We start from the raw sequence: 25,828 nt of genomic DNA on the forward strand, positions 1-25,828 counted from the left end.
CTCATTAAAGAGTTAAAGAGACCATCAAGTTTTACTATTTTGGTGAAAGAATTTAATTTGTTTTATATGAATGGTGCATGTATATATTTATACATATGTACATGTGCTTATATGCACATATATCAATATTGTATATATGAGTTTCCAAATAATTACCAAAGGCAAGGAAATTCTGAAATGCATAAGGTAGCTCAATACATTCATTTTCCTTTGACCTATTCAACTGGATTAATTGCTTCTAAAAGCAACTAGAATTTATTCATTCTGGAGCTGTTATTGATATGTGAATAGCTTAAGTTAACATATTTCATACCTATCTCCCCAGGAAATAAATGGCTTAACATGAACAATTCGTAACTAAGTTAATGAGATTGATCCTATTCAGTGTGTCTTCTGTAGATAACCTTTCTCAAAACATGGCATCCAATCTTCAATGATTTATTGGGCATCTACTATACACTTTGTGTGATGACAAGGATAATAAGAGAAGAAATAGATAAAGCCTGAACCTTTATCATATGTCTCCAAGCTTGGAAATAAAGATATGTATATCAAACAGTTAGAATTATAGCCCATAGTAAAGTGATAAATTGAACAGTCCAAAACTATAATAGGAGCTGAATAAAGAAATAAAACAGTGTGGGTTTCTGGGTTTGGGGAACATTTAATAAACCTTGACAAAAAGATAGCATATCAGTAGATGAGAGGTCATGGCAAAAACATCTGTGTGGGAAACAAATGGTAAACTCCAGAATTCAGAGCATAAAGAAAACCTTTTTTATCTTACAGATGAAGAAACTGACTTGCCCACATAAGTTTAGTGATCTGGCCAAAGTCATTATTGTCTGATTATTGTCTAACTCAGGCCTGCAGTCCTGAGATAAATTCTAAAGGTTTTGCAGTTGAATGTTACATACATGCAAGGTTATATATCCAAGCTCAGTACATTAGAATTTGACAGAACCAGAGGACAAATTCAGAAGATAGAGCCTGATCCCTTCATAGCTGCAGTAGTACTTTTCTCAAATTTTAACATGTACGTGAATCACCCGAAAATCAGTGTTCAAAGCCAGCTTCTCTTTCAGTAAACCTGAGATTGTGCATTTCTCACACATTCCTGGAATTGCTGCTGATACTCCCTGAGGACTATGCTTAAAGTAACAAGGCTCTCAAGTATGCTCTTGAAAGTGCTGACATCATTTTATACTCTAGAGAAGCAATCCATACTTCTGAAAATTTGTGAGGCCAAACACTACTTTGGCAATCTAACAAAAGTCATAGACCCTCTCCACCAGAAAGATGTGTGCACACACACACAAAAGTTTGTGTAAAATATCAGGAATTTAAGAATCTTCCCATCGATGTTCATAAATCCCAACAGTGAACCATCTGAGAAATGTAGGGCATGAGCCTCTGGTTGCAAGGCAATTTTGGATGAGTAATTCTCCACCTGCTTCTCAGGTAATTCTTAAAATTTGTTACTAATAATATATGCCATCTGTGTTTGTGCACATCCACTTTAGTTTTCTATGTTTAGCTTCAACTTCTTTAATGTATATGAGTTTAAATGACTTTTGATGGTGGGGTTCTCTTAATGTCAGAACACAATTTCAGGAGGAAGAAAAGAGACTGGAAAGTAAAGGAGAGTTTCAGAAAAGGCACCAGAGCAGAGCTACCTCACAGAGCACAGAATCATTCACTGTGAAGTGTGTCGTGAAACAGAAGGGGAGTTGGGGGGTGGTAAGAGTGTCTATTTCTCCAATCTGCCTAGAATTCACATGGATGGTGTGTTTTTTGCTCATCCCCCCCTTATGTAATTTCCCTTTGACCAATGGATTACTTTTTATAATTATGATAATTTATTGAATCTCTCACATGTACCAGGCAGCATGTCTGGTGCTCTTACCCTGTTAAAATCTTCAGTGGGTAAATTATCCCAAGTTTACTAATGAGGGATAGAAATTCTGAAAGTAAGTTTGCCCATGGGCATGACACTAATTACAGGTGGAGATGAGATTGAACCCATCTATCTGGCTGTGAACTTTTCTTTTCTGTACTATTGCAGCCTCCTTCTTCTAGTAAACCATACTGCCATGCTCATGCCAGGACTAGATCCGGAATTCTTTCTTTTCTTCCTACCCTCCTTCCTTCCTTTCTTCTTCTTTCTTTGTTCCTTCCTTCCTTTCTTCCCTCCCCACCTGCCCCTTTCTCTTTCCTTCCATACATGGTACTTAGGATTGAACATGGGCTTTGCTAAGCAGCTTAGGCTAGCTTCCAATTTGAAATCATTCTTGCCTCTGTCTCCCAAATAGCTGGGATTTCAGGAGTACTGTCTTTCAAGGAAGGAAAGAAGGGAGAAAGGGAGGGAGAGATGAAGGATGGGAAGGAAGGAAGGAAAGAAGGAGAAAGGAACTCTACAAATTAATAACATGTTTCTTATAAAGAGGGGTGTCTTCAGCTTCATTAAGGAGCAATTAATTCCAGAGGCATAAGGACCCCTAATTGCTTGCTTCATTACTAAGTCTTTATTGGAGGGACCAACAGTGTAAAACCTGATGTATTGGTATATATTATCAATTAGGAAGCAGCCTCACTGACAATATCCCTTTTGTTTACTGAAAAATGTTAAGGATTATTATAACTTGACACTCAGTAAATCAATATTATAAGATCTAAAGTACACAATATTACACTAATATTACCTTCTAATCCATGGAAATTCCACAATATAATTATAGTACATCAAAATAAAATATTTCAGCTGGGTGCCGTGGTACACTCATGTAATACCAGCGGCTCAAGAGGCTGAGGCAGGAGGATCACAATTCAAAGTCAGCCTCAGCAAAAGAGAGGCACTAAGCAACTTAGTGAGATCCTGTCTCTAAATAAAAATACAAAATAGGTCTGGGGATGTGACTCAGTGGTCAAGTGCCTCTGAGTTCAATCCCTGGTACCAAAAAATAAAATAAAATATTTCTATTCAGAAGATTACTTTTGTCATATGTTCCCACATTATATCCAAGAATCATCCTTAGTTTTGAAGCCATCAAGAAAGATATAAAGAAGTGCATTCTGTTCTGGTGTTCACAGTACTGCTTTAAGATTTGAATCTGTGAGTTGCCATGTGACATTTATGGGACTGCACTGTTACATACTGGAAGCTCAACAATTCATACTTTACTTCTAAAGCAAGATACAACTTGTTTCTGATTAAATTGTAGAACTGAAGAACTCCTGAGAATGCTTGAGTAAAAGGTGAGAGAAAAGCCATTTCCTTAAAATCAAATTATCTGATAAATAAAAATGTTTTCCTCACTTCTTTAGTTGAGGTAAGAAAATGATAGGTCATGATAGACACGTTTTTTAAAATATCAAGCTAGGCAATGGGATGAGCTGGTTAAAAAAATTACTTGTTTTTAAAATTCTCAGCAAGTTTAGGGATTAAAAGAGGAAAATACTTTAAAATTACTTTTATATATCACTTTGAGAGGAAAAAAAACAATAGCTTGAATATATTTGTCCATTAAGATGCTAACTTTTGGGGCTGGGGTTGTGGCTCAGCGGTAGAGTGCTCACCTAGCACGTGCAAGGGGCTGGGTTCAATCCTCAGCACCACATATAAATAAATAAATAGATAGATAGATAGATAGATAAATAAATAAATATTGTGTCCAACTACAACTAAAAAAAAAATTTAAAAGATTTTTTTAAAAAAGATGCTAACTTTCAACTCTTCTGCTCTCTCTCCACACAGTCACACACACACACACACACACACACACAAAAAGGCATTAAGGGAACCTACTATTGATCCTTATCCCCATATGTGCTGTCAAAATGACCCTGAGTAATAGTAATTAGTTAATGTGGGAAAATGATTTGAAAATGAAAAGTGATACCTAACGTCTAAGTAAGTAATGCTATTAAGTGCACTTAGAATAAGATAGCATAAGTCCCTCTAAAGCATTTGCCAACAGATAGAGGCTGTATCAGGGTAGAAAACTGGGCCATTTATAACAAGGAATTCTTATTATCAATGTTCAGGCTTTTATAAGTCATGTGAGTTAGGATGACAGCTTATTTTGAACATTCTTTGATACTGTTTTGTTTGAAGAAAGGTTATTTTCAGTTTTATTTCTTATCTTACTTTTAAATTAGAGTCCCATTCCCTGAGAACACCATGGATCTCTGTAAATACTAAGCAACCGCCATTTGTTTCAAAGAGGAAAGACAAGAAAGAATAACTGTATCTATATTCTCTTTAAAAATCCAATGCATTTTTTAAAAACCCAAATGAAGCACTGCTAAGAATATTTATAAACAGTAATAAAATTAATTTCACGACTTTTCAAAACAGAAAGTTGATACCCATTTGGGATACAAACCGATCTTCCACTTCCACCATGCCCTTGAACAATCTGCAGGAAGACAGCCTTTTCTCCAAGCTCAGGCCACCAACTTGCAGCTGATTTCAACTACATTAAACACAGTGAGGGAACTGGGAGGATAGACAAGGTGCTTTCGCCACTGAGTGGTTCATGCCTGTCGAGAGCCATTCATAGACTACAGAGGCACCACAGCCTAGTGAATAGGAGAATCTGGTGTCAGGGAAATTCCAGTGGAAATTTCCTCTAAGACTGCCCAGACATATTGTGAGCCCTTTGCAAGCTATGACCCAGGTCCCACACAGCTTCGGAGATGGAGATGGGGAGACCTAGTGCAGCCACATAGCCTCTCAGAGATGGGTATGACCTGCCAAGATGCCAATCAACCTGCTGACTGCAAGACATCAGGAAGCAAGACTCCACCCCTGAAACCTTATCCCTGCCTTTGATGTACCCCCTTAAATAAACCACGAAAGCCATTTTCTAGTTATTCAGCTCCAACTCCTGTGAAGGTTGAACCTATCAGCTGCTCCATCCTTTGAAACTAATTCTGACCCTGTGTCTTTGTTCTTCACTAATTATTCTACACTTTAATTTCTTAGGTGTCTTACATCCCCCTAAGCAGGAAGAAGAATCCCCTTACGAGGTGCTGGATGCCCCCCCACACACACACAGAACCATTTTTATGAAGACTGATTCAGATTCAGGGAATTAGAGCAACATCCAAGCAAGGCACTAAATCTGGCTTCTCTTCCAAACTTATGTCTGCTCTCTGAGTAGACACTGGTGTCTATATTTTAAATCCTTTGACACTTGCTCCATTAAATAGTGCAGCAATTAATGATTTTGTTATTAATTCCAAAAGTTTTGTATCTCCTTCTAGACCTGATGGGAAAACACCTATCAACATGATTTTTTTTTTTTAAATCAATGGCTTTTCTTTGGGCAATGATCATTCTTTCAGTAGCTATACTCCCAGTCTATTGTGTCTGAGATTCCCAATGGTACTGCCTATATGAGAAGACAATCACTAAAAAGGAAAATTTTCTGAATTTGAAGATATTTATGTCTCACCGTGTTCCCCCAAATCTCTACATTTACTTTACAAGCATTTCAGAATGTAATTACTATTTTTATTAAAATATGGCACAGAACCATTCCATACAATGAAAACATTTTCTCCCTCAAAGTTTTAAGTAAGAAGTCTGAACGTTCTCTTAAAGCAGTGTGCTAATAATACTCTTGTGTCTGAAACGGAGCTTTTCCTTTCACATTTCAGCCATGCAGACATTTTATCCTTAGCTCTGGTAAAAGCTTACTCCTGTACTTGCTCAAGTATTTCTTTCTATCCTCAATTGTATATTCCCTCCTCACACTGAGAAGAAAATCACCAAAAATATTTCTTAGGAGTTCTAAGAATATCAATTTATGTTGCTGGAGTTAAAAATCATATCAAATTAGAGCAGACCTAGGTTACTTGTTGCTGACAGAATAGGTCTTGCAGGCCAAAGGAGCATAATCCATGATCACTATGAATCCCACTGTGCTATATTTGACTCTAACCTCTCTTCTCTTTCTACGTCCTTCTTCATTCCAGTATTTCTCCTTCTCTTGATTTTGAATTAACTGAGCTTCAAATAACAACAAACAGGCATATTTAAACTTCTTATCTCTATTGCTATATCTAAGAATAGTTCCTCATTTGCTGGTCAAGACTGAAGTAGGTTCCCCTTTCAGAAGCATTTGAGCTTCAAAAGTAAAACTTGATTGATTATTTATTTATTGGTACTGGGGATTGAACTCAGGGGTGCTTAAGCACTGCACCACATCCCCAGTCTTTCTATTAACTTAGAGACAGGGTTTCGCTGAGTTGCTTAGGGCCTTGTGCTAAGTTGCTGAAGCTGACTTTGAACTCACGATCCTCCTGCCTCAGCCTCCCAAGCCACTGGATTACAGATGACCATTATTGAGCCTAATCCACAACTTGAAAGAAGATTAAAAAAACCTTACATAGATAACTCATTTCCTTTACTCTTTTACTTTCTTCTTTTTGAATAATCTTCTCTTCTGCCTTTTTCTCAACATATAATCATATAGTATGTAACTATGATTTTTAATTGTTTTTCTTATATCAATCATTTTCTTTACTATAAATAAGTCCTTATTTTATAATAAAAAAAATTCTACAAATATCAAGCATAATTTCTTTTGATATCTCTCTCTACTTGTTATAATATTTTTCAATAATATTCATTCAATAATTTATCCAAGACCTTTGACAACCAAATTGCAAAATGACTTTTTTTTACATAATCAAATAAGCTTTCACAAAGTAAATTAATGTGATTATGAATTAGTCACATAAATAAAATATTTTAAAAAGAGAAAGAAAAAGAAACATTAATGAAATTCTTTCTTATGAGTTCAGGTAGTTTGGCATTTCCCTATGTCAAATCACAGTCTAGTTTCTCCTCCATGAAATTGATAAACTGCCAATTGTTTTCCACCCTGAACCAAGCTCAGAGGGACATTCATTCACCTAGCATCCTTTGGCAAGTAAGTTGCCCATTGTTCTCTACCGCAATTATCACAGAGAACACGGTATACAATGCTCTGTGCATATGGACACTCAGTAGGTGTTACTGAGAGGCTGCTGGGTTTTGAACACTTCCAAATGATCATAATAATAAATAAATCTTGAAATAATTATCTTAAAATTCTCCTTAGTGAGCATATTGGAAGGTCAGTTGCTTAGGACTGAGCCAGACATTACAGTCCATTGAACTTATCAGTGCTTTGCACTGTGCCCGTTACACAGTAGCTACTTAACAAGTGTTGTAGGGCAAAGTGCACTTAAAGGCTCCCATATGCAGGGTAGGTAAAGGGCTGTTAAAGGGACTGAAAGATTTCAGGGAAGAAACTAAATTATCGACAAATATTTGTTGCATACTCAGTATTAAAAAAACATCCTGTTTAATTTTCTCTTCTAACCATGATGGAGTAATAAGAACTAAATTTAATTCCCCCTATAAACAACTAGAAAACTGCACAAACAGTGTTTTTTCAGGCATTTGACAACAGGTAACAAAGAAGTATAAAGCTTAAGAGAAGGGAAACAAATGAGGTGAGCCCTGCAATCATCCCCAGCTTCCTTGGAAGAAGTTTCAAACATGGGTACACAAAGAGGGACACCGTACAGAGTTCAGAAACCTCCTGAGATGAAGAGCTGAAGACTGGAGTTTGAAGAGGGTGAAGCAGCCAGAAGTTGGAAAATTTAAGGAAAGGTAGATAACTAGGAGCCTAGGAAAAAATGGGCCGGAGAGAGAAAACTTTGAAAACAATAACAGAAAAAATTTCAAGTTAAACTAGACATAGATTCATATATCCAAGAGTCTCAATGAATTCTAAGCAACACACACATACACCAAGAAAAACAAAGGCATATGATAATTAAATTAAAAATAAATATTATAAAATATTTCATTATCAATATTTCTTTTACTCTCCACAGACACAAAGGAGAATAAAAGAAATACTGCCTTCATACTTAAGGATATTTTTTATTTTCTATTTTTATATAAGTGTAACTGGCATGTGAGGCATTGGATTTTTTTTTCCTAGAGTAGAGAGGGTAATGAATGTAAGGACTCAAATTCTACCATGGGTACCAAAGTCCATATGATTGGTTCACAGTTTGAACAGCATCAAAGAGAATTGTTTTAAAGAAGAATCCAGGAGCAAAGCAGAAATTGATGTTCTTGCATATCACTCAGTGAAAAGTCTGTTTCCATAGATGGGTCATGAACAAAAGTAGCAAAGGTAAAGAAAGTTTCAAGAATTATTCTGGTAAAAATTTTAAAAAGCTTTTCTTTGACAACAGGATCTGGACTATCTCAGAATGAAGAAATCTGCAGAAGTGATCAAAGTTGAGAAGATAATCTGGGAAAAGTCTGAGTATTTGGCTCAGGTGAGGATCTATGACCTGCAAATAGATAATTCTCTACCAGGTGAAATTTCTTAACAGTCTAAAGTGGCTCATCATTCTGCAGTTTCAGACTTGAAATCCAGAAGATTCTTGGTTCAGAAGATAGCTTGCTTCTGTCTTTGCTCTATAATTTCCATTTTCTCAGGATCAAAAACCTTCTAACGAGCCAGTCTGATTGTGGTTTTTGTTTTTTGTGAGTTCTTTTTTCCTCCAACCTGTGCTGCATAGAACTACAAAAGACACCTTCCCTAAATGCTGTCTGCATCAGATCTGTCTAAATTTCCTCAAAAACCTTCAATGCCTTGCTATTTCATTCTGTACCAAATAGGAACTCGGCCTGATTGCTAAGATCTTACCACATATGTCCCCGTTTGATCTATCTATTCACTTTTATTTCCTCAGTACTCAGTCTGTTCTATTCATGTCCAATCCTCTCTCTGCCAAGTATGTCTCCTTGTCTTCCTTTACTCAAGTTCATCATGTTCTCTATTTTTTCCACCATCTCCCCATCCTTTAAGTTCTTGTCTAAGTTGTATCTCTGAAGCTTTTCCTCATAGCTGTTCCTTCTTTTTTAATTTTTATTTTTGTTGTTGTGTTTTGTTTTCTTTATAAATCTCTGCTCATCTTGTTGCTCTAGAAAGCTTTTCAAGAAGAATCCAGGAGCAAAGCCAAAATTGATGTTCTTAACAAGTGTTGTCTGGGCAAAGTGCACTTAAAGGCTCCCTTAAGTGCAGTAGTTTTTTTCTTAAGAACTACTGTAAATCAAAATTTTGTTTAAATTTTTTAGTAAATATTTATTTCCCTATACAATGACTTAATGAATGAAATATTTTATATTAGTGTTAATTTTATGTCAGATATTAATCTTATTGAGAATTAATCCCATAATTAGTCTTTCTTCTACATTCTCAAATGCCTAAGATAGTTTTTTAAGAGCACATAGAATATCAATAGATAATTTCTGATTGATTGGTATTTCAATTCCATAATTCAAATAAACTGGCTAAAATAAGTATGCACACATGTTTATTCTTACAAATATATATTGTTACATAAATATATTTCAGCTATTTTCCCAGAAGATTATTTACTTGATTAAAATGCAATTTGATTCAAAGAGGTAGTAAATATGCAATCCAGGTAAGACAGCAAAGATTTTAATAATGTATATTTAATTGCACATGTATGTATAGTAGACATCTGTAGCTATTTCCTAATATGCAATGATTTAGGGACCAGACTCACATTGGATTCCTTAGATTATAAATATAATCTCTGCTTCAACTAAGCTATATTCCTGCATTCTTTATCAACAGATAAAGAAACCAAAGATCAGAACAAGATGATGGAAACCTAGTAAGTAGCAAATTCACATTGACCTAGAGAACAATTATTGTTCTGCATCTTAAAAGACAAATGTTCACTGACGATTTCAAAGCTTAATCCTCAACCTTCTCAAAAGCATCAAATGGGCTACTTCTCTTTATTTATCCACATTAATTTAAGATCATGGAACTCAAATAATACACTCAACTTCAAAGAATCCACTATAAGAACCCCTGCTTTACTATTATAGTCTCGTTTGGGGTTTATGTGTCAAATGTAATGTTTTTTGGAAGCAGCTGCAATACCTCTATTTAGTTATTTCTAGTACTAATTCTTATTTCAGAAGATTCAACACATCATTTGTGCCTGTCACACTTAGCAAGTGACCAAAACACATCATCTTTTGTATTTCCCCCAAGTACTATCATGTCAAAGTTAAAGGATAGATGGATGGAAGTTATAAAAAAAAAAAAAACGTGATGTAAGTTTTGTGGAAGAAAAATGCAAAAAAGTCTAATTCCTCACGTAGGATATGATCTTTGTGGGCATACATTAGAGAATTAGTTCCAAGTTCCTAAAACCCAAAGAAGGTAAAACTAACAAAAACCAACAGCTGCATTCACTTGAACTGCCTCTTCTTCAAACTACGTCAGGAACAGACCAATAACATTAATCTCATTAAAGTTCTTTTTAGTGAGTATTTCTTACTGTAGCAAATTAGAAGTGAAAAAATTAACATAATCCTTATATCTGTACCAATCCTTAGTATCTGTACCAAGATATCAGTACATATAGTGCACATGTGATTCTTAGAACATCAGATACAAATTTTTTGAAATTAAAATATATTATGAAACTAATTCACTCATTGGTGACTCAGCTCTAAAGAAGTTGTGGTATGCTACAGATGCTAATTTATAAAATAATCTTATTCCATGACAGAATTACTGCTAAAGTACTCTAGATGAAAGAAATTCATGTCACTATATATCAAAAAATGGAAAAAAAAAGAAAATTAAGGCAATTTCATTATGAAAGCAGTGAAGCTAATATACTTCCCATAAGAACATAAAGAAAACCAAAGTGTGACTGTAAGGGGCCGTGTTAAATTCTTTTATTTAGCAGCCCTGAATGATCAGAGTCAGGTTGAAGCTAAATGGATTCTATGACAATTTCCTTTCTTCTCTTGGGGTTTCTTTAGTTCACAGTTCACCTGAATTAATTGTATGAAGCATAAATTTTAGAAGGAAAGAAGTGATTTCTGCTAGTGTTCAGAGAATAGCAGAGAGTCCAGACCAAATCCTCCAGAGAACCAATTATTGGGCTTCTAAACTTAAACATTCTGTGTGAAACATTTTCATCAAAGAATATAAATGTAGAAGTCAAAGGTGACTGTTTTCTTTCATTACTGTTCAAACTTAGTACCTTGTCTAACCCAATCTCCACGGTGAAGTTTATGTCCTAGAATATGGCAACATCTGTGACATCCAGAAAGCAGCTCTGCCCAGTTAATGGTCATGGTGGCCTCTTTGTCATCACATGCACTAGCAGGCCGTTCAAACAGGGAGATCAAGGCTGCCGTGAAAACAATTGCTTGGACCTTAAGTCATTGAAAGAAAAACAAACATAGGCAGGGTGATTGCTGCAAGAAGATTCTGCGTTCTTTATGATTAATAAGGAACAGATAATGAATTAATAAGAAGGTCTTCAATAATATTAAAAGAATACAGGCAAGTGTAGTAAAAGACCGAACAATTATGAGACTGGCAAAGCAATTTCCAAGAATAGTTTATTATTGCTTTTAAGTACTCTTGTCTTTTAAAACAGCAAGAATGAAAAGCTTTCAAAATTAGGAAAGGAAATTGTTCAAATTAAGCTACTTGAGAGGTCCCTGGCATATTCTAGTGTCATTCAGTAAATAAGAATTTCTCACTTGTTACATGGAATTTGATAAGAAGCAAGACATCATTGAATCCAGTGTCTTGATTTCAGTGTTACCCCTCTATGCATCTCTCCCTTAATTGCATGATATAAAAAATGAGCAATCCCTAGTTGACTGGCCCTGAGAATCTCAAAATCTTATGAATGAAAATCAGAACAGTTCATTTGAAAGACTTATGATAGATAAGTTTAGAGATTTCATATTAAACATTCATTAAAATTGGGATCTGTTAGATTAAGTATTCTATGGTATATACTTAGTGAGATTTTTTTTTAAAGAATGAGTGAAATGCAGTGATACACAGACTAAAAAAAAAACACAGTAAAGATTTGATTGTATAGGCAAGAAGATAAATTATAATCTAATACATCTCTTTATGTCCAAATGTGTGACTTTATAATTGATAATGTAGTTCAATCAGGAGATCACACTGATGCCATTTTAATTGATAGCATGAGCTACAGTTTGGTGATTACATTCCCATACTGTTCAGTCTCATCCCTCCCTCTCTTACCTTTCCAGTTATGTCCCCAAAAGAAAGAATTGATTCATTGGCATCAAGAGGATCGCACCAATAATCCATGCAAATTGGTGTTCCTTTCAGGCCTTGGAGTTTATATTGACAAGGAAATTCTTTGGACAGTAGATCATAGAAACAAATCTCTTTACTTGTAAAAGCCACTGCAATCTAAAGTAGCAGAATAAAAAATTAGCAAGTCTTTCTGATGGATTTAGTGAAATCAATATGCAAAGCAGATATACAAATCTGATCTCCAAATCAGACATCGTTCCTGAAAGTCTTTAACAGCATTATGAAAATGTAGCACAGTGGCACACATGAACTTTATTCCAACTTTGGACTGTAGCCCAAAAAGAATTTTTTTTTCCATTAAAGACATTTGAACAAACTTTCTTTCCTATTTCTACTCCACACAACCACTGACATCTCTGTCCATGGGAGGCTAGATAGCCCTTCACATGGGAAAGACAATACAGAGAGCTATAGCATCCCACAATCGTACCCAAAACTTTACTAACCATGTTTTATGAAGTAAACAGAGATGCTCACAGAAATCAATTAATAAAACTGCAAGAAGTTTTATTCTTAGTCATATAAAATCCTGAAGACCATTTTTAAAAGGCAAATTATTAACTTAAAAATCAGTCAATAGAAATGATCCCTATAGAAGGCCACATGTTGGATTTATTAGGCAAATATTTTAACTCAAATATTATAAATATTTTAAAGCAATAAAGAAACCAGGCTTGGTGGCAAATATGTATAATCCCAGCTACTCAGGAGGCTAAGGCAAGTTGAAGCCTAACCTTGGCAACTTAATGAGACGTTGTCTAAAATTTGGGCTGGGATGTAGCTCAGTGACAAAGCACCTGCCTTGCATACAGGAAGCCCTGAGTTGGATCCCCAGTTCCGGGATAAAAAAAAAAAAAAAATTAAAAGACAATAAATTAAATTTAATACAAATTTTTAAAAGAGCCAAAACAACTAAAGGAAACAATATCTAAAGAACTAAATTTATGAGACAGATATCTCATCAAAGAGAGAATATCAATAAACATGTATAAATTATTAAAGTAAAGAATCATATCATTTGATTGATTTAGACTTAATATAATTACTGACAAGGTAGAATTTACATTTGCATTTTTCTAACAACAGAGTCCCAAAATTCATGGAGCAAAAACTAAAAGAGCTGGAAAGAGAAATCAGCATTTCAACAATTTCCCCACTTTCAATAATGAAGAGAACAAATGGACTGAGATCAACAAGAAAATAGGAAACAAAAAATGAAAGAAAACAAAAACACAATTGTAATTACTTCTGAAATCCAGTAACAACTGTGCCTAGATTGAAATTTGTAGTTGTAAACACCAGAATAAATAAAGATATCAAATCAGTAATCTAACTTCTCAGATAAGAAATGATAAAAGAGGTAAAAACTAAACAAAAAGTTCAATGTTTTCTCTGGTATGCAGCTGCTAACTCATAAAAAGGGTGGGGAAGTGGATAGAGAAGAATAAAAGTACTTTGGTTTAGAAAAACCAGAATGAAGGGAAGGGTATGGGAATTGGAAGGACAGCAGAATGAATTACTATCCTATGTGCATATATGCTTATACAACCAATGTACAACCAAATGAACAAGAAGTTATACTCCATATATATATATATATATATATATATATATATTATGTAAAATACATTCTATCATGTATACCTAATAATAACAAATAACAAATATATATGTATACATATATATTTATCAAGAGGCAGAATGAGGCATCCCTTTAATTAGCTCCATCAACTGATAGAACATGTAGCAATCAAGAGTATATATGAACTACATTTCCAAAAGGTAGAAGGAAGCTGACCCAAAACCCTAGAGTCATCCTTGGAAGACAGATGGCAGATGTATTCAGGTGACATAGAAAAGGACATTTTAACCACATCAAAAGATAAACAAAGGTCATAGTGTTTTAACTATGTATAAGGTTCAAAATTGTTCTTGTGTGTATATTCTATGTGTGTTGTTTTCATGTATTCTTTAATGGAACTATTAATTCTACTATTTAAAGATAGTATGTTAAATATCATAATATTATTTGTGAAAGGATAATTGGATAGAAAAATGTGATTATATTCTGCTCTTCACTGTACCAAAACCATCACATAAGCCACATGAAAACCAATAGGGTATTGTTGCTCACATAATGCTGGTCTGTCCCAAGATCAGGCAAAAAAGAGGACAGTACCAGCTGCTGACAAATGCATGTTAAACATGTATCTTCAATCAACAGTGTCAGTGTGGTTTGATTTTGCACTATTAATGCAGTTTGTGAACTGAAAATGATTTTCGTTTCCTGCTTCACCATATGCCCAAATAATCAATAGCTTGAGAGAACAAAATAAAGCCAATGATTGCTGGCATTTATTAAATTAAAAATAAAACCTAAACATAAATTAAGAAAAAGGAAAAAATAATAAAAATTAGTTTAAAATATTTTTAAAATAGAGAATAGGAAGGCAATAGAGAAAATCAACAAAACCAGACTTGGTTCTTGAACAGATCAAAAATATTTTCCAACTTTTAGTTAGACCAACCAAAACACAGAGAAAAAGAGAAAGAACTATAACAAACAAGATTGAATCAGAATATACAAAGTTCCCACAAAGAATATTGCAGTGAAGATTACTCCACTGATAAATTCTTCCAAATGTTTAAAGAATGATTAATGCCAATTCTTCTCAGATTCTTCCTATGAAATCGCCTTGTCAGGTCAGTATTATCCTATTACTAAAACCAAAGACACCAAAAGAGAAAACTAAAGACCAATATCCCTTGTGAATGTAGATGTAAAAATACCCAACTAAATACTAGCGAAGAGAATATAGCAAAACACACCAAGACATTACATAGTATGAGCAAGAGATATTTATCCTAATAATGTAAGGTTTTTCAACATACAAAATTCAATCTAGGGGGGTAGAGGAAGATGGCAGAATAGAGATGGTCCATTCCTAGATATTCTGTGGCCTGAAACCAAGAAAGCAGTTTCGCAGTTTCTCAACAAGGTGGGTGAAAGGAAAAAAGGGGGGGGGACTTTACTGGGAATTAATACTGGACAGTCAAAGCAGAATGGGGACTCAGGAGTTTGGATAAAGTAAAATAAGGAAGAAATCCTCCTTGCCACCACCACTGTTGCTGCTGCCTATATCAGCCAGAGTGGTTCCCCGGAAACTAAGTGGAGGGATGAGGGAATTAAAGGAACCTGCATTTTTAGCAGGCCTGTGGCATATCTGGGTATGAAGAGATCAAAGATTGAAGACACTTCTGGACTAAACTGAATGATGTGATGCAAACTATGCTTGTGCGAGAAAGAAGCTCATCTTTCTCAGTTGCCTGCAGAGCACAGAGGAAGGAGCCACTTTGCAGCCACACTGTGGGGGCAAAAGAACTAAACAGATACTTTTCAAAAGAAAAAATATGAACAGTCAACAAATGTTGGCCAGGATGTGGGGGAAATGGTATGCTCATATTGCTGGTGGGACTTCAAATTAGTACAACCACTCTGGAAAGCAGTATGGAGATTCCTCAAACCATCAAGAATGGAACCACCATCTGACCTAGTTGTCCCAGTCCTCGTTCTATATTTAAGGGAGTTAAAATCAGCATACCATAGTGACACCACATCAATGTTTATAGCAGCTCAATTCACACTAGCTAAGCTATCACACCAACCTAGGTGTCCTTGAACAGATGAATGGACAAAGAAAATGTGGTGTATATACACAATGGAATATTACTCAGCCATAAAATAGAATGACTTTATGACTTTTTCCAGAAAATGGATGGATCTGGACACTATCATGCAAAATGAAGTAAGCCAATCCCCAAAAACAAAAGCTTGAATAGTTCCTCTGATATGTGGATGCTAACACACAACAGAGGAACAGGAGGAATAGAAGTTCAGTGGATTAGACAAAGGGAAATGAAGAGGGTGAATGGGAGATAGGAATAGAAAAGACAGAGGAGTGAATTATACATAACTTTCCTATGTTCACATATGAATACACCATAGTGAAATGCCACATTACAGCGTGCAACGCAAGAATGGAATCCTAATTAGAATAAGTTATACTCCATGTGTATATAATATGTCAAAATATATTTGCTGTCATGTATATCTAAAAAGAACAAATAAAAAATCAATCTAAGAAACCATTTTAATAGACTAAAGTATGAAAACTATATTATCACAGAAATAGCAAAAGTTGAATTTAACAAAATTCAACATATTTTCATAAGAAAAAAAAAAGCCAATAAGCCAGGAATCAAAGGGAACTTACTTCTGGTAAAGACCATGTACAATTTAAAAAAAAAAAATTCCAGCTGTTATCATACTTAATGGTGGAAAACTGGATGCATTACCCCTAAATTCAGGAACAAGACTAGAATGTGTACTCTCATCACCTCTATTCAGCATGGTTCCAGAGGTTCTGCCCACAGACATTGGACAAGGAAAAGAAAATATATCTAGTTTGGAAAGAAAAGATTTAAATTATTTCATTTATGGATGACATAATCTTACAGAAAAACCACAAAAATCTAAAGACCAAAGAAATAAGTTCAGCAAGATTGCAGGATATATATTTGGTTTGTGTTTGTTTTTGTTTTTGTTTTTTAAAATCTGTTGTATTTCATTCAATGAACAACCTGAAAAAGAAATAACCAAAGGCAGTATTAGGAGAATAAAAAGACAAAACACAGATTGGATGAGATATTGTAAAGTCTACATCTGATGAATCTATACACCCAAAATATATGAATAACACCAAACACTCAACAATAAGAAAATAAATCTGGGCTGAGGCTGTAGTTCAGTGGCAGAGCACCACTTGCCTTGCATATTTGAGGCACTGGGTTCGATCCTCAGCAGCACATAAAAATAAATAAGTGAAATAAAGGCATGCTGTCCATCTACAACTACTATATATATATATATATATATATATATATATATAGAGAGAGAGAGAGAGAGAGAGAGAGAGAGAGAGAGAGAGAGCGCACTGGATTTATTTTAAGGCAAGAAAAGAAATCCAATAAAAATGGGCAAAAATATTTAAACAGAAACTTAACCAAAGTAGATATATAGGTAGCAATAAGCATATGAAAATTACATGGTTCGTAATTATAAAAGTTTATTAAAACCACAATATTCCAATATAAACATTTTTTAAATGGCTAAAATTAAGAAAGAACAATATCTGATCTTATCTAGTGTTGATAAGGAGTTGCTATATATCTACATGACAGAAAGATGAAGAGTAATTAAAAAAATAAATTATGGTTTCACCTAACAACACAAAAAATCTCAGAATAATTATGTCAAATTTAAAAATCCAGGCCAAAAAAAATTAAAAAGGAGTACATCCAGTAAGACAATTATATAATACTCTAGAAGATGCAAACTGATCTATAATGACAGAATACAGATCAGTGCTTGCCTGACAAGTAGAGATGGGGTGGGAGGCTTACCAAAGGGTGCCAGGAAACTTTTGAAAGTGATGGATATGCTCATTATCTTTGTCATGCTGTTAGTTTTTCTTGGGTACATACATATATTAACAACTATCAACTTGGGGCACTTTTAATATTGGTAGCATCGTTTGTTACTTATGCCTCAATGAAACTGTTCAACAGAAAGGCAATATGAAGATTCTATGTAGAGTGACTACAAAGGACAGGCTAAGATTTAGTTATCAGTCCTAAGAAGAAGAAACCCTGCAAGACGAATATCATATGATGATAACAGAATGCTGCACACAAATGTAATCTAGACTAGAACTGCGTTTTAATCTTTTAAACTGTCTTTTAATCCCTTTAAGTTTTAGCACTAAATCCTTAGCAAAGAAATGGATACAATACCAGCAGCCACTGTGCAGGCAGTGAAGACACTAAGGCACAGGCTCTGAACACCAGTTGTCTCGGTGTACAAGTTGTGGCAACACTATTTGCATCCCATGGTCCCAAAAAAGATTAACAACTTCTTGCTCACTCTCTCATCCTTAAAGTGGGACTATTAGGAACTTGGTGGTGATCTTGAAAGGAGTAGAAAATCAGGGCATGTTCCATAGGAAGCTAGTGACACTGATTTTTTATGGTTCCAGGCAGTGGTGCATACACTTCCTACTAAAAAGAACCTGACTTTTCAGAGAAATGGCTGATTCTAGGTCTGGCACAGGAAATATACAAGACAATCCTGGAACATCTTGTCGTACCAGGAAGCAATGAAACTTTCAAAGACTGTTATAGTTATAAAAAGACTCAGAAGATAACTTGTGTTAGTTCCTACTGTGTAAAGATGGTACGGTTTTTGCAGGAGATAATAATTCAGTGGATTTTAAAATCAACTTTTTAAACCTATGAATTTTCAAATTTATCAGTAACAATAATGATATTAGCACTCTTTGTTCATCTTTTAGATGCACAGATCCTTCGGATCCTTTTAGAGGATATCAAAACAGCTTATTATTTTGAAAACTGGTAAATAAAAGTAAAGAACGGGGCATTTGTCCTGTCTTGTTCGATTTGTCCTGCATGATAACTAAGTCATTCATGAGAGAAGTTTCTTTCTATACAGAAATTCCATATTATAAAGGGAGAAGAAATGATGATGTTAGAATATCATCATCTGGCAACCTCTAATATGTGGATGAGTCTAGAAAGAATTGGCTTTAAATGTTAACATTCCCAAACAACAACAAAAAAAAGCAGGCATTTGTACCTCCTGAATGAAATGAAGCAAACAAATCTGAAACTGGTTGACTACTGATTTGCTGGATATAGGAAACTCTCAAAGACAAATATCAAGTTTCTTTAACACAAGTGCAGTTGAAATAGCAAAAAAATCCAAGAAAGAAAAAGAGATGAAGGAAAATGCATAGATCAAAAGAGACATATCCCGGTAAGGATGTATGTAGCTCAGTGCCTGCTTAGCATGCCCAAGGCCCCGGTTCATCCCCAATACTGCAAATAAATAAATAAAGTAACAGAGAGAGAAGGAGAAAGGGGTGATGGGAGGGTGGGGAAAGATAGATGAACGATTCACAATATGTAGACCTTAGATCTTGATTCAAACAAAATATTTAAAAATCATAAGACAATTAGGGGAATATAATATTTATAGATGAAGTGATTTGGTACTTTGGATCTTAACCAGGAAGGCATATATGAAACAAGATTAGCCATGACTTTAAGATGGTTATAAGGGTGGATCCAGAATACATCAATAGATCCTTAATGCTATTCTCTCTGCTTGTGTGTGCATTTAAAATTGTTCATAGTAAAATTTACTATTTGCTGTTTAATACATTAAGAATGCAGAGATATTTGGACTGAGTAGGCCCTACCTATTAGAATTAAGAAACTGACTAGTACAGTGGTCAAACTCAGATAACCATTTCCCCTTAATTGCATTAAACTGTGCCACATATTATAATTGCCTGCATGTGGATCCATGATTCTGCTGCAAACTGGGAAAGGAGTGGTAGTCTTTAAGCTAATAACAGCATGGCCACATGTGGGAGAGATCCAGAGCCTGAGTCCTTATCAGTGGTGTCATTTTAAGGTATCCAAGAGAACAGTCTAGGAACTGGAGCAGCTTACTTCGCTTTACTTGTATTTCCTCCAAGTCAGATGAAAGGCACCAAGAGTAATGCAGCTCTCTGTCACTGCTGCGGTTACACTTGATATTGATCAGAAGCCCTGTTCCCTCATTTTCCCCCTCCGTCCATCCTCAGCACTGCAAATAAATAAATGATATAAAACAACAGAGAGATTTACTTGTAAAGACTTTGTACCTTGTTTACATTTTCCAGAGAAACCAGACACGTCACCCACAGGTGTTTCAGTTTGGTGGCATCTGAAGTGATAGGAAGTGTTTCTTGTAGCTTTAAATTTTCTCCCCAGATTCCTAATAAGCCTTCTTTACTGATAGTCAGATAATGACCTGAACTTTTTAAGAAAATTATCTTTTGAATGGTGTCCTTGTGTTTTCCTGGGAGGAATTCAAGGTCCTTCCACTGGGGAACCACAGTTGCCTTTGTCCGTGCATCTTTCTCATAAAGTGATAACAGGATAAATGAAGTCAGCTTGTTCCAGTTAATGAAGCCCTCCCGGGCCACATCCACTTTGTCAAAGAGCTCTCCATATTCTTCTGCTGGGCCCCAACCAACAGTCTCGGTCATCTTATGCATGAATTCTTCTCTGGACATACAAATGGTTTCCCTTGGGTCTGGAGACTAAAAATGGAAAAAAAAAAAAAAAAGACCATAGTGAAAGCATCCACAGGTACAAGAGCATCATGCTACCCCCAGAACTGGCTTTAATTAACAGTTCTTCCAAGATGCAAAGAAAAATGTCTTTTACTTTATAGTGATATCATATTTAAGTGAATTTGGGTGACAGGAAAAATTATTTCCAGGGCTAGAAGCTGATATCTTCAATTATAAACATCTTTATAACTGGAAGAGGAGAGCAGGAGAGTCAGAGAAGGTGTGCCAGTGGAAGAAGAGGAGGGGATACTAGCTAAGGACTGCAGACAGCCTTTAGAACCTAGAAAATGAGAGGAAAGGATTCCCTGCTGGAGCCCTCCTGCAACCCAGACACTATCTGGATTTTAGCCTTGTGAAACCCATTTTGGACTTCTGACTTCCAGCAAATTAAGAAATTTTCATTTTGAAGCTACCAAATTTGTGATAATTTGTTAGAGCAGCATTAACAACTTAATATAGTGCTTCACAGAAAATGAGTGAATCTCCCAAGAGGCTTTAGCTCAGTCAGTGAAATTATACTGTGGTGAAACTTTAATCCAAGTGCAATAAGTCCACTTCTGTAAACAAACCATTACAGAAACAATGAAACCACAGACCGCTGAGAATTGCTGTTCATGCTAATGTTCTATAGAGTATAAGTTAGCAGATACTGAAGTACTGTTTTTCAGGGGGGAACACAGGATCAGGTTTCTGCAGCTCTCTGGTCACCCCATTTTCATAAGCAGCTGAATGCATAATTTTTTTATGTGTATTTTAATTTAAAGATTCTTTCTTTAATATTATGGTAAATTCATCACAATTGAACTCATAGGCAACACCATTGTAACTCTTGCCTGAATGAAGCTAACTCACTGATTTTCTCAGTAAGGCACTTCACAGCCTTCTTGCGCTTTGAAATGCTAAAAAGCACTTTGCCACTACACCTGGGGGTCCTTTAAAATAGCAAAATCATCAACAAAAAGCACAGAAATGAAAAAAGATGGCACTAGGTAGATGGAGAAAGGATGCTTATTCACAGTGTGAAAGCTGGAACAAAGAGGCAGAGGGTCGCCTTACTTGACCTCAGATTGAAACGTGTGCATTCGGATACTCAAATTTTTCCCTAGTCTTCACATGATGGCAAAGGACCATGAAAATACTATGTGTACTGATTTTGGGTTATAAACATATTTTTAGAAGTAGATAAATTCACAAAGAGGAATCCATGAATAATGATGATTATATTTTGAATAAATATATTGCTTAATATTGATAAGCTTTTCGCTGCAATTTGCAATGAGTCAATCAACTTTTCCTACTACCCTGGAGCAAAGGGTCAAGATTGACAGCCCAGGAGGCAGCACATTACCCAGCTGGTGAAACAGATGTAGGTTTTATCCTGATTCTTCCAGTATTTTAAAATCTACCAGCAAGCTACTTCATTTCTGAGCCTTAATCCCTACATCTGTACAATGGGTATCACAGTATCAGTCATGATAAAATTGTTGTAAGGATTAATTGAGGTATCATGTGTGCAAGAACTGGGTAATCAGATGTTTAATAAAGCTTAGTCCAGGCTTTTAATTAACTAAATTAATTTTCTAAGAAATAATTAGCATCAGGCCATTTGAACTAATCAGAAATGTAGCAATCTTGCCCAGTTCAATGGTGCATGCCTATGATCCCAGTGGCTTGGGAGGCTGAGGCAGGAGGACTGTTAGTTCAAACCCAGCCTCAGCAATTTAGCAGGCACTAAGCAACTCAGTGAGACCCTGTCTCTTAATAAAAGGGCTTGGGATCCTGCTCAGTAGTTGAACCTCTGAGTTCAATTCTTTGTACCCCCAAAAAAAAAAAAAAGGAACAGTAGTCTATCATTCTTATCCTTATTAAATTATCTTTTAGTCTAGAAAGTTTAGATTGATGATAATTTTTCAGTGACCCAGATTTTAGTGCAGAGAAAGATTTAGCACAGAGAAAGAAATCTGGGCCTAAAATCACTCCATCTGAACCCAAACTGCAAACTGTTTTTGAAAACTAAGTCAATGTTGATCATTATTTTAAACTATTACATAATGGCATCAATCAATCTCACATATATTATGATCTCATTAATAAAACAACATTTTAAAGCAGAATCTCAGTGCATTTTCTTCCTATGGGCTAGTAACTTCTTTTTATTTCTAAGAATATTCTGACAGACATTGAAACAATTTTTTTTATATTCAAGAATATGGTATTGTGAATATACATCAGCAACAGATTTTCTTCCCCCCAATACCATAAGTAATTAAGGACATAGTTTTCTGCACATTAATAATGCCAGTATACACTGGTAAAGAGAGAAAAATATTCTCAATTTATGAAATTGATTAAAAACTAAAGTCCAATTGTTTCTTTGCTCTCCATGACAATTTCATTACTATTGTTCACCCATTACTTTTTTTTTAAATTTGGAAATAAAACCATATTTTTACCATATTTTTGGTTAAAACTTTCACAGTTTGTTATTACTAAAAAATTCTATCTTATTTCAAGAGGCATTATGTCTCAACGAATATGTGGCTTGTGTTTATTCTATTACATGCTAGCTTGAATAAATTACTTACATGTACTGTTAAAATTCTTGTTATGGTTTGGATATGAAGTTTCCCCCAAAGACTCGTATATTAAAGGGCTGGTCTCGGATGCAGCAATGTTTAGAAATGGAAATTTTGTGAAGTGATTGGATCCTGAGGACTGCAACCTCATGGGTGGATAAATCCATTGAGAGATTGGATGAACTATTGAGAGGTGATGGAAAATGTAGGAGGTGGAACTAGTTGGAAGGAGTAGATCTTCAGGGGTATGCCCTTGGCAATCATATCACTTGTGGCTTCCTTTCTTCTGAGTTTCCCAGCTGCAATAGGTGAGCAGCTCTGCTCCGCCATACCCTGTCTGCCCGGCTGCTCTTGTCTCACCACAGGCCCATAGCAATGGAACCAGCCAGTTATGAACTAAAACCTCTAAAATCAGGAGCCAAAATAAATCTTTCTTGCTCTAAGTTGTTTTGTTTCTCTCAGGTATTTTGTCACAGTGACAAAATACTAACTAACACAGTATTTGAATTTTTATATAAGCTGAAAAGCACAAAGGATTTGCATTAACTGCACAATTTATATTGATTTTATCACTGGTTCCCACTTTGCCCTCTGGGACTAGACTTAATTCACTTATTCCATCTTACCATACATATTCACTCTGTTGTAGAGAGATTGTGTGGTAGTATAACTGAACTATAAGCCCCAGCCATAGTTAATGCACCTCTAAATATAAATAATGATAACTAACTTAGTGCTATTCTTAGGATTAATGGATAATTTCAGGTATATATACCACATGAAATAATTGAATGTGTTGATAGTACACTTATACTCCATAAATGTTAATTCCTTGCTAAAGGGTCTAAAGAATATTAAGAACTATAAATCAAGTCATCAATAACTACTGGCTGAGAATTTACCTCAACTCATCTGTGTAAAACTGAGGTGTCAATCTTTAATTTTACTATACTATCTTCTCTATCAAGAATGGCTTGTTGCAAATTGAGTGATTCTGAGATTTCTTGTTGGGATGAAAAATATGTAGAGGAGACTCCACCAACAGGATAATCTGAGGCTGTCTGTTCTATGACCATGGCTCTCATGGCTGTAGAGATTGGTTTTGAGATTAAAATGAGATAACTGTACACACTCTTCCAGATGCTCTTCAAAAGCAAAAACTGTCCTAAGTGAGCCTTGTGAAAGCAAAATTCACCTTTTCCCAGAAACCTCAGTTATTTCACGTCCTCATGATCAACATTCCATCTTGCCATGTGCCATTGGAGTCCACTGTGATGTGAGGTGAGCTGAGGTCCCACATTGGAATTCTTGGAAAGAGGCAACCCCGTGGAAAAGAACCTAAGAGACCCTTCAATCTAAAAATGAACTTGCATATACCATGATTTAATTGTCAAAAACTCTGAGTTTATATTAATTTCATATTAGTTTGATTTTATATTATTTTGTTCCTTATAATAATTTATTTTTTGTATCACTGATATACGAACAAAAACATACGCACATTTGTTAAAATTAATATTAATTTAGTTAGCATCTGGATTTTATGCCTGAATTTGCACACAATATTTGTGTAACCTTGAGGCAGTCATAACCTCTCTCAGGGTTTATATGAGGCTCCAATAAGAAAATTCATATAAAGGACCATCTTTACATTAAACAGCTATATTCAAATATATTGTGGTTGAAGACCTTTCCATATCCAGCTAAATTCACAAGCATATATTTAGTATAGACAAGGAACTATTAGGAACTTACAAAATTTGATTTCATTACAAAACATAGTGCATCAAATAATTAATTCTCATTCCTTTCAATTGAAAGTTTAATTACTGTGGCATTAATAAAACCTTCTTCCCAACAGAAAAATGCATTTCAAAATGAATGTCAGCCTTTCAGATAAAAACTACCTGAGAGTATTTTCAAAGAAATATCTTTTCACTCCTGTTAATCAATATTCTGGCTGACCTTTATGAATTAGAAATTGGTATTCTTGCCCCTCTTAAAATAATACTTCCGGGGCTTCAGTTGTAGCTCAGTGGTAGCACACTTGCCTGGCATGTGCGAGGCACTGGGTTTGATCCTCACCACCACATAAAAATAAAAAAATAAAAGAAAGACATAAAAAAATACAATAACATAAAAATATAAATAAAAAAAACAACAATTCCAATGAAAGTGAAAAGTATCTGAGCAATTAGAAAACATATTCTTATTCAGCACTTCCCAAGATAGCATTGTAAATTTATTTTGCTGTATCTATTTAACTATTGAAAAAGAAAATAACCAGATATTGTCTCTAACAGTTCTTATAAGAACCAGAAGACTAATATACTCAAAAAGGTCTGGCTGATTGTCCCACTAGGCACAACTTTATACCTTTAGGAAATCTTTCTGTCTTCCTGAATCTCTTTCAAAGAACATTATAAAAATCATTTCCTTTTGAAAGCATTTTCTGCAACTATAGTCCGTGCTAGCAAGCTGTGTGTGAATGTGTGTGAGTGTGTGTGTTCTAAAGCATGAATTCTGTAAAATTCTCTTCAGCTTCTGAGCATTGTTAGATTTAGATTTCATTGTAACTTACATGAAAACTGAGCTTTAAATCTAAGTGTAAAACTCCTAAAATACATCTTATGTAAGAAACTTGACAGCTGTTTTTTTGTCATTAAGAAGAGATGCTGTGTTTTGAATTGGTAACATGTGAGGGTACCAATATGCTTCAAATATTGTTGATTTTTTGCACAAATAACCCATGCTTACTACA

The 25,828-nt window shown here is 35.0% G+C and overlaps 1 protein-coding gene across 1 annotated transcript in view; it reads right to left on the reverse strand.

Annotated features, from left to right (window-relative positions):
* Positions 1–25,828, reverse strand: part of Wdr49 (WD repeat domain 49) — a 142,019-nt gene that overhangs the window by 97,331 nt on the left and 18,860 nt on the right. The window contains exons 2-4 of the mRNA XM_026403648.2: positions 20,018–20,458; positions 12,153–12,326; positions 11,122–11,296 (exon numbers count right to left, since the gene is read on the reverse strand). Coding sequence (XP_026259433.2) covers positions 11,122–11,296; positions 12,153–12,326; positions 20,018–20,458 — 790 coding nt within the window. The remainder of the gene's footprint in view (positions 1–11,121; positions 11,297–12,152; positions 12,327–20,017; positions 20,459–25,828) is intronic.

Source organism: Urocitellus parryii, chromosome 2 (genome assembly GCF_045843805.1).
Source record: "Urocitellus parryii isolate mUroPar1 chromosome 2, mUroPar1.hap1, whole genome shotgun sequence".
NCBI classification, from domain to species: Eukaryota; Metazoa; Chordata; class Mammalia; order Rodentia; family Sciuridae; genus Urocitellus; species Urocitellus parryii.